Source organism: Bactrocera tryoni, unplaced genomic scaffold, assembly GCF_016617805.1.
Source record: "Bactrocera tryoni isolate S06 unplaced genomic scaffold, CSIRO_BtryS06_freeze2 scaffold_7, whole genome shotgun sequence".
NCBI classification, from domain to species: domain Eukaryota; kingdom Metazoa; phylum Arthropoda; class Insecta; order Diptera; family Tephritidae; genus Bactrocera; species Bactrocera tryoni.
The window spans coordinates 12,670,202-12,683,028 of NW_024396366.1; the positions used below are offsets into that span (position 1 = coordinate 12,670,202).

A 12,827-nucleotide genomic window follows, 5' to 3' on the forward strand; every position below is an offset into this window, starting at 1 on the left:
ATATTAACTTTGCTCAATGTGACTATTTAAGTACCCTGTTAATTTGAATTCAGGTCATTCGAACTGCGACCAATAAAGATTACGCATCAAAAATTCTAAGCTGCCTTATACTTTTCTTTGGAAGCTACGATTAATATAACTTGGACACAAGTAGACAGCATTGGCTCTTGTGGAATCACCTTAGGGATTAACTACTTCCCTACCATTGGCACCCAACGTGGGGCCTTATACTTTTCTTTGGAAGCTACGATTAATATAACTTGGACACAAGTAGACAGCATTGGCTCTTGTGGCTGGTTTTATTGATCAAAGTCAAGTAGAATCACCTTAGGGATTAACTACTTCCCTACAATTGGCACCTAACGTGGGGCCTTATACTTTTCTTTGGAAGCTACGATTAATATAACTTGGACACAAGTAGACAGCATTGGCTCTTGTGGCTGGTTTTATTGATCAAAGTCAAGTAGAATCACCTTAGGGATTAACTACTTCCCTACACATTAACCTTTGTGTTAAGTGCTGAACACATAGAGCGCGACAGACTGCAAGTGACATCTGTCAAGTATTAAAATACACACCCTCTTAAGGACACAGTTAATTAGACAGCTGCACGACTAAAAGCATAAAATACATCTGTTATGTCATTTGTAATAACAATTGATAATTTAAAACAAATAAATTTACCTATTTACTTATTTTTTGCATACAAAATTTCACTTTGAAAAAAATATTAAAATTTCATTCAAGTGAAAGGTATTAGTATGGCCACAACGAAATTGTGTACATACAAAATGGACAGCTGTGTTATCTTGTGTACATGCCGTACATTATTATGTCGCTGCCTTCTTACAAATGTTCATGTAGAAGGATTCACGACATCATTTACAGTTCACTGTCGTGCTGCCATGTCGTGTCGCGCTCTATGTGTTCAGCACATCTGATTATTTGACAACAGGTCTACCTTAACTACTCCCTTGTTAAGCTCGAAGCGTCCGCGTTTCGACAAAGTCATTTTGAATCTCGAAAATCGATGTGATAGTGGGAGCAGGTCAAAAAAAAATATTTTTTTACAATTGTAGTAGCTTATAACTAGGTTTATAAAGTTGTTTTAATGAAATGGTAATAAGTCGATGTGATAATGGGAAAAAAGGTATAATTTTTTTTGTGTTTCTTGTTACGGTTGTAGTTGTTTAGAACTAGACTTACAAAGTAGTTTTAGAGAAATGGTAATAATTCAAAATCAATAAAAGTATTTTCTTTTAAATCTCTTATGTGACTTAAAAATAATATTTTCAATTTTATTATTTAAATTATTTTTTTTTGTTTTTTGGGAAGTCATTAAAGAAAACTATCGCAAAAATTGTGGATTCTTTTCCCTTCGATCATAACTGCAGTACCGTGATCTCTTTCGACAACTTTTTCTATTAAATTTGTATCAAATGTATTACCCGATCGTTTCTTTCTTCTTAAAAAAACCTTTTCTCCAACTTCATATGTTTTAAGAGTTTTACTTGCGTTAAACCTTTTAAGAGTTTTTTTCTTGAGCTTCTACTAACCTTCTTTTAATAGCATTTCATTTTTCAGCTGAATAATTGTGAAATAGGTACGTCAATAGGCTTAGCGTTTATGACAGAGTGAATGTTATGATTGCATTTGTGGGTTGCTAATAAAATTAGGTCAGTAGTTTCATATATTTGCTGCTGTTCTTTAATACAATGCGCTATTTCAAGCAAGGTAGAGTGAAACCTTTCCACTTCGCCGTTGCTCTCGCTGTGAAGTGTGGGGATGAAGAATTGGTCGATAGAAAAGTGATCTCTTAGTAGTGTTTTTATTAAATTGGAAGTGAAAGCCTTTTCGTTGTCGAATACAACGGTTTTTGTATTGGTGACAATTAATAAAACCTGTAGAAGAGCATCTTTGACATCAACAGTGGATCTTGATGCGATTGGCTTCACCACGGCAAATTTTGAAAATTTGTCGACGCATGTCAAAAAGTTCTGTTTGGTAGTGCTCTATTTGGGTCAGCAAATGCATTTATGTGTGTGTTAATCACATCCCGAAATTGAGTTTTTATGCGAAATGGAACATAGTCTCCTTCTGTTGTAATCAAATTGCATGAGAATTGCTGTAGTTTCTCTTTACCGTTACGGTAAAATAAGTACCCATTTTCAGTATCAACATTTGCCTCAATTTCTCTTAGAAAATCGTATCCAATGATACCATCAAATGTACTTAAGTTGGGAAGTAAGTAAATTGTTGAGGTATGATCGAGAACATTCATAGACTGTAACTTGAAGGGTTTACCGATACTTTTGATGCCATGCGGAAGTTAAAAATTTTAACATAGTTCTTAGAAGTTCCGGTGTCGATTAAAATGCGTAGCTCCTGACCGTTTTTGGAAGTTTTAGTTATAAACGGCAGGAGCGACTTTAGTTTAAATAATTAATTTATTCAACTTGTTTCGTATCGCTATCAACTTGATTATAGTTATGAGTATCATCATCAAGGTAACAACTTTCCGCATAAATTCTGAAATTATCCCCTTGAGAATACTCTTCATTATATCTTACGCAATCTACTTGATCAAATATTTCTTTTTCAGGCAGAAAGTTAACTTTTTGCATTTTATTTTGGGGTGTCTGATTTGAGGAGGATTGCTCGCATGATCGCTTAAATATCGTAGGATGAATCGTAAAAGGATGCTGCGGCGGACCATTTCGTATTGACTGATGTGGTTGAAAATTATTTTGATTTGGCTGGTAATGCGGATTATACTGATTTTGAGGAGAGGAGCGTTTATGGTAATATGAGGTATTATTGTCGATTTCCTTCGGCGTTGGTCTAGTGTGAGTGTTTTGAAAGTTGCGGGTAATGCGTTTAGTGTGCTGTTGCGAATAAGGTTCTGCTGTTAATGAGCTTTCGGCGGCAAAGGCGCTGGCAAAGTCATGACGCATGTGAGTAATTTCAAGCTCTTGAGCTACTGCGAGTGCGCAGGGAAGATCCATAGTGGACGACGAAGCGCCGAAATGAATACCCGTAAAGCGTTTTCTCTTGCTCGATCGTTAAGAGCTGCAATAACAATTGTTTGTCAACTTTGTCATAATATTCGGAAATTGACATCCTACCTTGCCTTAACACACTAAGTTCGTTCTCTAGGGCATACAATGGTCTTTTGTCGGAGTACTATTGATCCAACCTTGCAATGATTGCTTGAAAATTAAGCATTGTATTGAACGACGAAAAAGTAGAATTAGCAGATTCAGTGGTTTTGTTTCGAAATATTCCTGTTGTAATGTAGTATTTTTCCGAACCCTCTTTATAATAATGCATTGCAAACTGGACAGCGGTACGCCTTGCCAGATATGATAACGAATCGCCTTTAAATTCAGGCAACGACTTAATTAGGTCCAAGCTAGCATTATTATTTGCAACTAAAGGGTCAATAGAAACCGGAGCATAAGTCTGAACGGTGGGAGACGTTAATCGATTCAATTGTGAGGTTAATTGATCAAGCTGATCGGAAAATGCTTGTCTAGTTCGCTCAGTTGCAGTGCTAACTATTTCTAGAACTTGTTCCCCACTAACGCTCATGTTGATATCTAAAAACTCTTAAATTTTCTTTTTTATAAGCTTCAAATCGTAGTTTGTAGCAAATATAAAAAGATATTTCTGTTTTAAGAAACAAATTTATTTTGAAAAGTGGAGAAAAAGTAAATTACTCAATGTGGTATGCGAACAATGAAAGAGACCATTTTACTAAGCAAGATCGAGGATTATAACCTTCTATGCAAATTTGAGATCCGAAAAGTACGTTTAATATTTCTATGAACTACAAACACACATACATATGTATGTGTTATTGATTTTAGTTCTTTTAATTATTTTTATTGAGATAAAAATCCTGAACTCATAGAATAAAATTTTCTCGAAGAATTGTATTAATTTTGTTACGTTAATTGTATTTGACGTTTTCCTCTTTATGATTTTTTAGAAAAGCGAAAACTTTATTGTTTAAATTATTGTTTTTCACACTTTCAACGAGTTTTTTTTTTAACAATGGTTTTTGACTCTTAAGTAGTTTTTAAACACAAACCTATTACTTTTTGTGATCTTGAATTATTACTTACATGTTTTCGTGAGAATTTAAATATAATTATCAAGTAATTAGTCCTTTCCGTAAGATAAGCGGTCTTCTTTAATATCCTTGAATATGATAGTTCAGTGGTTAGAAATTTTTAAAAAGTCCCACGTTGTTGGGCGTCAATTAGTAAACATGTCGTTTTTTACTTTCACAGCGATAGCTTTATTCTTTATTGCTTAATGAATTCTAGCATTCCACTCCAACCTGACCTGACCTTGTTTTGCTCCACGGAGAAACGGTTCTTTTTTGTTCTTTCGAGCTGCAGACCTTGGCAGGAAAACAGAGCTATGCGGGAGTTGTTGTTTATTGGTATGCTAGCCAGTCAGCGAACGCCACTCACATACCGCACATATTGAGCAAGAATAGGTTTAGCTCAGATTATAGCATTCACCTTTGTGTCAGATTTTATTAACCCTCGTGTTTGACAACAGGTGTACCTTAACTTATATATAAGTTTTTATTTGCAGGCCATTAAAAGTTTTGATAACATGATAAAAGACCAAGCGGTCGCACATATTCACGTATGTAATTATGTGAGCATGTAAAGGAGCGTTCAAGTATTACGTAACGCAATTTGGGGGGGAGGGGGGTCTCGAAAAACGTTACGATGCGTTACAGGGCCGGGAGAGGGTCTTTCTTACAACACGTTTCGTAACATTCTTTCTTTTGTTAAATAATTAAAACTCACAAGATGGCAACCCTTCTCGTTTATGTTTTACGGGGAATCCTCCGATTATATTAGTCTGGTCGTCATTTTTGTTCTCGCAAGTTGACAAACCTTTTCGTTTATATTTCATGGGGAATCCCTAGACTTTTTTTTGTCAGTATACGTTAGTGTTAATGCAGAAGCTCTTTGCTGTAGCCGGTGTTATTAAAGTGAATTCATAGTGTTCGAATACTGTAATGTCTTCAAAAGAGGGAGTTTTTTATCATCAGTGTTCTTGGCCAATAAAGGCTCTCATGCTAACTTTCCAGCGAAACTGTGTCAAAAAAATGTCAACGATATTTGGAAAATGGCTAAAGAAAAACTAGAAAATAAAGAAAAGTTTATAGAACATATAAATGATGTTATACGGCAGTTGAAGGTGAAGGCCACGAAGAAGAAAGCAACAATGCTTAGTTATTTTACACAGGTAAGTGTACTTCTAAAACGTAATTACGACAAGTATTACAATATTTAATACAAATCTTGATTTTTTAAAAACTGGTCATAAGTTCATAAGTATTATTTATTTCTAGCTACCTATGAAAACATCAAGCATGCCAACACCACGCCCAGGCACGCTAAGGCCCAATGTTCCCTCGACTTTAATTGCTCTTCAACAAAAAAAGGTGCATCTTCTTGTATATTATGTTCCTTTTTATCGCATGTGTCAATATTACCTATTGCTAATGTTAACCTCTTGATTTCTATAGGATTCGGATGTTGTAGCTTCATCCACGTATTCATCTCATATGGAATCGATTGTCGAAGTCACTGGGCATAAAAGCACTGCCGTTAAACGAAAGATGAGCGATACCCACGATGAACAAAGTCAAAATACTGATGAGGAAATTGTGCAGACACCTTCTACGGAACCATACACGACTTTGATTGATTCGGGCTTCACTAAAAATGTTACAAGCAAGCCGGCTCAAGATACTCTTATGAAAAAAATTAGTCTTCTGCAACAGAGAATAAATGTTCTTGCTGAAGCAAGGGACACTGGAATAGCCAAAGATGATGTTCACGATGAAATAAAAAAGCTACGCAAAGAGTTGAAAGAAGAAGAAAAATGTTTAAAGAAAAAAAGAGACTCTGCTAAGCGTGCAAAAAAATTTCGAGCCAAAGGAAAACTGGAGAAAACTGAACGTCAGAGAAACAATCCTCCTGCAGCACAACCTCGAACTGGCTCTGGACAGCCCCCTTTAGTTGACTCGCAACCTGCTCTCCTAGAGCTAGAGACCATAATTAATATTGCCATTCATGGCAGCGCTGCTGATGAACAGAGATGATTAGGAGTTGTCTCACTCTGTCCGACCTGCATGAGAGGCTGTTGTTAATGGGATTAAAAATTTCTCGAAACGGCACATATCTTCATTTACTCCCACGCGCTTCTAACACTCAAGAGGAAGAAGGCACGTACGTACCGTACCCGTAAAGTTAGCAAGACCACAGACCGAGATGCACAAAAAGCACGAGGACGGGGAATTTTTCACTGCTGCAATCAGGTCATTGGAATCTCTCGCGGCGCTTCTGGGACGGCAGCAAGTATTCGTTCTCTCACAAGACGATAAGGCACGTGTACCAATAGGTTTACCGGTAGTGCAAAGTCAGAGCCCTCCTTTATTGCATATGGAATACAGAATACTTTTACCTGATCATGACTGGGCAGAGCGGCACAAACTTATTCCTTCTGTATATGCCGCCGTCAAAGTGGAACCTAACAATTTCGTTAAGGAAGAAGCTGTTGGGTACAGCGGGCCGACATACATATCCATAAGAAGCGGGAAACATGCATCCTCCACAGCGAACACCCATGCTTATGATTTCGATTCACTTTTATCAAAACCTTCATTCAAACCCTTAATGATGACAGAATCGAACACCGTGAAGCCAGTGATCATCATCTTTGTAGATGGTGGGCCGGACGAAAACCCGCGTTATCGCAAAGCCAAAAACATGAACGTTCTCATCTCGACAACAAAGGAATCGCTACGGATGTTGATTTGGAAAAACGCAATTTTCAGCACGCTGGAAAAACACTTGCCGAAGTGTGGAGAGAAATGAAAATTTATAATTACGACGTTTCGGCGGAGTATAGACAGCCCGAAGATAGCATGCAGAACCAAATCTGGCGTGGTATAGCGTTCACGTCCGTGAATCGCAATATTTCTTACAGGTTATAAAATGCGCGGATGAATCCTGCTGTTCGCCATCGAGAAGTGCATTGAAGTCTGTGTTTGCGGATACTTTCATGCCGCCACATTGCCCAATACTTCAAACCCCAAGCAAGCTTGTAGTACCCAGTTTGCTAGACAAAGGAACATCCAAGTTTTCACCACTTCTTGTGAGGTTGTCCCTTGATCTGTCACATTCTACAAGGGTTTAAGCAGATGCCTTACGACATCTTTTTGTCTATCTGTACAATCCGACCTAAAGAAAAAAGTATGTCCAACCTGTGGGATCTATTTCACATCTAACACGAGTGTTCAAATGCACTGTCGTTACGTGAATGGCAAGACTGTCCAAGACAATTGTGAAACTAGAGGGGTATGTCTAAAATCTTCAAAAATTGCGTTACGTAATACTTGAACGCTCCCTAAACAACAAGAACCATACGCATAATGTTTGTAAATTGGTCACAACATTGTATTGTTGGTAGAAAATCCGAACTGTGCCGAAAAACACAAACGAATGAACGCCGCATGTCACCGTTTTTCTAGTGACTGTAACAGCTTCGTCTGCAAAAAATCATAAGCATGTATGTTCATGTATGAACTTGCGTACATATCGACACAGATTTTTGTGAGCCGCGGAAAAATATTTTAGATTTGTAAAATATTTTAAATCGACAAGAGCTATGTTGTCACTTTTGTCACTTATTTGAGTGCTTTGTGGGTTTGCACGAGTTAATGAACGTATTCCCTATTATAGTAACAAACATCAAAACAACCTTGAGTTTGAATACCACAACAACCTTATCTTAAAGCAAACCAAATGTATCTAAGCAAACAATTCATATGTATGTAAACAAACCTAAACAAATTATATAATATATTCCTAAACAAAATATCAACTAGTAATAAGTAAACATACTAGTTAGTATAGACAGATATAATAGAAGTAAGAACCCTGTAATAAGTTAGTCTTAAGACTATTAATAAAGAGTACACATTTCGGTGCAGCTGAAGAAAATATTATTTTGACTCAATTATACTTCTGGTAAAAATTAACTCGCGGTTAACACTTCCCATCTAGAAAACACATCAGAAATTTATGATTTTTAGCTTAAATCGTCGCGATAAGTCGCTTGTAGGCAAAGGCATGTTCAGGGAGATGTAATTGTATCTGCTTTATGAATGAATCGCTTTTGCCTGCTGAAAATTTTTTTGTCGCATGTTATACTCTAAATTTGGGCATCGGCTATTTGGCTACCATATTGACTTCTGAGGCTGCTGATGCAGAGAAAATAAAAACATAGAGAAGGTGTAAATTGAATTTTGTGTGATGCTCGATTGGACGGCTAACAGAGCCGAAAAACTTAAACTGGGAAATTCACCATATTCGCTGCTCTTTTTTTTATGAAGATGTAGATATGTTTATAGATCAACGCAGATAACATCAAACAATGTGAAGGTGCAGGTCCGATATCGAACATACATATGTAAAATTTTAACCGAATTTACCTCACAACTATGGAATTCACTCCGTGAAATGTTAACAATGTTCTGATTTTAGCAGAAGGTAATCTGTAGAATTACAGTTTTGTTAACATGATCAACCAGTGAATATTCTTGGCTAACCGCAGAATTAATTATATTTATTCCATGCGATTATCTTATAAATTTCTTATAATTTGTTTTGTGTATTTTTTTATAAATTTATCCTGATAATGAGTTAAAAAAGTAGCAGTTGAAAAATCCTTTGATATATAATATTTCCTTACATAATTCATGCAATGCGCAATCAACATTTTTTCTCAACCAGGGAATTGTGTGAATATGGAAAGTACAAATATGTGTAGATATGTTTAGAGAACAGCATATTTTGATTTCTTTGACTTGTTTGGTCCAATTAAAAGTTTTAAAAGTTACGAAAATATCAAAAAAGTTGTTAATATTATACCTAACAAATACAAATTCTTTCTCTTTTTAATTTTTAGAAATTTAAATTTAATAAATTAATTAACTATTTAAAGATACATACATAAGATTCAGATCGACAAGCAAAATAAACAAGTGCAAGTGCACATGACATACAAATGTACATATAGTATTTATGTAAATTATTTCATTGGCACATTTGTCTGTAAGTTTACGTAATCTAATACGAATATTCATAAGGGAATAGGAACAACAAGTCCTTCACGCATCACCGTTGTCACGGACAACCAATGTCCGAAGCTCATGTTTTGTCAAAGGGTCAATGTGTCGAAGCACTGACTCGACGACAAAGCGTCAAAACATTGTGTTGTTCGTAGAAAATCCGAGCTGTGTCATGCGAAACGATCGCCGATGTTCACCACTTCTCTTTCCGCTCGAACAAATTCGCCCACAAACTATCGTAAATATGTATGTTTATATATGAGATTGTATACACTAAAAAAAATCCCGCAGTTAAATCAAATACTTTCTGCAGTTAAAGTACAGTAAAACAAAAGTATTTGTTTCAACAGCAAAACTATTGACGGAAATATGTACTTTGCTTTTGATTCAAATACTTTTTTTCAATGCGGCACTTTTGAATCAAAAGCGGCTGTTCTTTTAAAAATCATCTTATTAAAATCTAATATAAAAATAGTTGTTTTAAAGGTTTCGTATTTAATTTTCTTCTGATTACAGTTTTTTAAATGTAAAAGTATTTGTCACAACCATTTCGCATTTAATTTTACTGTTTCTCCATACGATGACAGGGAAGTTGACGCTTACATTTTTCCATCGATCATTCTAACAGAAACACGTGTTGCGTGCGCAAATACTTTAATTTGGGTTTCATAGGTAAATATATGTGCTGAAAGTATTAATTTAAGTGAAAGTGATTACTTCAAGACATTTCGCGTTTAGTGAAGCTGAGCAAAAGGAGCTTACATAGATTGCATTTGCATTAGTGTGCCTGTCGCATAGCCCGCTGCTTACGGAGGCTGTTTAAAAGGGACTTCCCCAGTGATTTTTTTTATATAAAAGACTACATTTGTGAAAAGCCTACTCTGCAGGTATGTCATGGTTTATATTCACATTTATTTCAACAAAAATATGTGTTTAAAAACAATTTTTGTGCATTTTAGTTTACACTATGAGTGAGGAGTTGATACCATCAACTGAGCTGTCGTTATTTGCCGAGCAATGTCCGTTGGGAGATGAGTCCCCTACAACGAAAAATGTCGACAATGAGTCCGTAGTAATTTTGGATAGTGATGAACAGTTAATTAATTTATTGTGTTCTTGGGATTTGTCGTCAAATGCATTGATACAGTTCAATAGGTGTGGTTTAAAGAGTGTAGCAATTTTGCGGATGATCCATTCCCACGAAATTGACGAAATTTTTAATGCCAGAGAACTAATTGCGGACAAAAATCAGTTCCGGTACAACTTGCAAAAATGGCGTTTATAAAATAATGTAAGCAAATCATTTTAAAAATTCAGCGTAACTTCCGTTTAAATTTTCACATTGAAGGTTTCGCAAACATTTATAACACGCTTATAAATTATTTACATTAATGTCTTTCTAGTTCGATATGCTCACGTGCTGTAGTAGTGATAGAACTATAACAAACCTTTCATCCATTCGAAGCTGGCTGAGCTCTGCAAGCACACCTTCAACATCCCCAAACAACGAACCCAACGTCGAAGAGGTTTTAAAAGAAACAGTAGCAGGTAACGACATAATAAAGAAGTACGAAAACTGTGGTTGCCTCCAAGAAAGTGACCAATCTGCAATAGTTCGCATTATTGTGGATAATTACTTAATACGTGATATTAAAATGACCCCGATCACCATGAAATCTGTTGCCGAACAGATTGTCCAACTGTTTTCTAAAGAACAAGAATCGGTGTATTACGTACACAGGACAAACAAAAAAACGCAACTGGGAAATTATATGATAGATACTTTAACAGCTTGCATAAGCGAAAAGCTCAGTTGAAAAATGAAGCTCCATCAAAAATTTTCAAAGTTGCCGGTGTAAATGATGAGAGCCACGCTAAACTTAATGAAATAAAACAGTGGTTACAGCAAAATATTCCTGAAGAAAAATGGTTCACAAACCAAAGTACCAAAAACTAATACAAATTTCCCTCAAAATGTAAATGAACTGACTCCAAGCCAAGAGTACTTAGAGCAGGCCCGTCCAACATAATTTTGTGAAGGGCCAGGTTTAGCATTTTCATAACCGTAGCGGGCCAAAAAAAATAAAATGACCTTCAGTTTTGGTATATTTATTTATTTATAAAAAGCAACATCACATAAATCTTAATATATTATTATTAATGTAACTATGGCCTTAGCATATAAAGATATTCTTATTCTTAAAATCTAATTAATGAGATGTCTGACATTTTTTCTGTTTGCACAGCGCATCTATGTCAGCTGGAGTTTTAGAAGTGGCTATGCGCAAAATGCCTTTAAGATGGCTATCTAATAAAGATGATCTGGTTTTTGATTTGTTAAATTTCATGCGAGAAAACAGCTGCTCGCAAACATACATAGTATGTACTACCAAATAAAGAAATTTGTTGAATAGCCAGCTTAGTAAGGTTTGGGTATTGACTGCGTGTAATATACTTTTTGTAAAATTCAATTAAGTTTGGAAGACAATTATTATATGCTGTTTTTAGATGAGAGCTGCTTTGCAATTCTATTAATTCCAGCTGTAAATTCAGCGCAGCGCCTTCAACTTCAACATCAATGGATTTTGAAACACTTTCATGCAGGGAGTTTGTGATTTGAAGTCTGCGAATCTGTCGTCAAACTCGTTCCTTAACCTTTGTAACATCAACACGTACTTGTCAAAATCCAAGGTATCTTGCTTTCTTGTAGATAAGGTCTCCCATTGAGTCAACTGCTTTTGTTCCAGCTGCTTTTCCAACAACAAAAGCTTTTTTGTGAAAGCTAGAACGTGTTCGTATAACTGTGTACATAGTTGGTCTTTCCCTTGGAGTTTCAAGTTAAGATCAGAAAGATATTTAGTTATATCAACCAGGAAAGCCAGATCAGCCAACCACTGCTCATCAGTAATGAAAGTAATTTCTTGGTCTTTGTTGCCAAGAAAAATCTTTAATCCAGCAGGGAATAGAATCGTTTTAGTGTAGCTGCTCTGCTGAGCCAGTGAACGCGACTGAAGTATACAATGTCTTCGTAATCTGAACCGACATCAGCCAGAAAATCCTGGAACTGTCTGTGGTTAAGCCCTCTTGCGCGTATAAAATTAACTATCTGCACTACTTTATCCATTACGTGTTTCAGGCCTATAAAACTGGGATGCCCAAAGACTCTAAGAGATGGCGGGCCAGATGAAGGGCCTATGCGGGCCGGATGGTGGCCCGGGGGCCGTATGTTGGACAGGCCTGACCTAGAGGTTCAAGTATTTCACATGTTAAAAAATTAATAGATTATAATGTAACAAGTCATGCTTTACAACTTCACTGCAAACCGAATACTTTTAGGAAAGATATACCAGTCGCTCAGAAATCTATTACTGAATTGATAATTGCTCCAATTGTAAAGTCTTTTGAAAAATTCACAGAGTTCGTTGATCCTGAGAAGAAAAACGATGCATTTCAAATTAATAACCCCTTGGGACCACATCAGCATTCTGTTTGTGGCATTTTACAATACCTGTGCTACCGCAACACCAAATATCTCATTTGAGAAATATTTTTGTAGCAGGGTTTATTAACGCAAAAGATATGAACTATTTTGGCAATGAATTAACACTAAACTAACTTGTTGAGGTTCTTGAAGATCTGTCTATAAATGGCATACATG

General features: G+C 36.0%; 2 protein-coding genes across 2 annotated transcripts in view; both read left to right on the forward strand.

The window, feature by feature from the left end:
* The window catches only part of LOC120781719 (voltage-dependent L-type calcium channel subunit beta-2), a 616,781-nt gene that overhangs the window by 541,707 nt on the left and 62,247 nt on the right, over positions 1-12,827 (forward strand). The gene's annotated exons all lie outside the window — the stretch shown is intronic.
* On the forward strand, positions 4,839-6,153 carry LOC120781720. Its single transcript, XM_040113962.1, has 3 exons — positions 4,839-5,274; positions 5,381-5,473; positions 5,558-6,153. The coding sequence occupies exons 1-3, from the start codon at positions 5,155-5,157 to the stop codon at positions 6,134-6,136; spliced, it is 792 nt and encodes a 263-aa protein (XP_039969896.1). The 5' UTR covers positions 4,839-5,154; the 3' UTR covers positions 6,137-6,153.

Coding starts and splice junctions, on each gene's coding strand:
- LOC120781720 (XM_040113962.1), top strand. CDS start 5,155: ATGGCTAAAGAAAAACTAGAAAATAAAGAAAAGTTTATAGAACATATA. Junction 5,275..5,380: donor TGCTTAGTTATTTTACACAG/GTAAGTGTACTT, acceptor ATTTATTTCTAG/CTACCTATGAAAACATCAAG. Junction 5,474..5,557: donor TTGCTCTTCAACAAAAAAAG/GTGCATCTTCTT, acceptor TGATTTCTATAG/GATTCGGATGTTGTAGCTTC.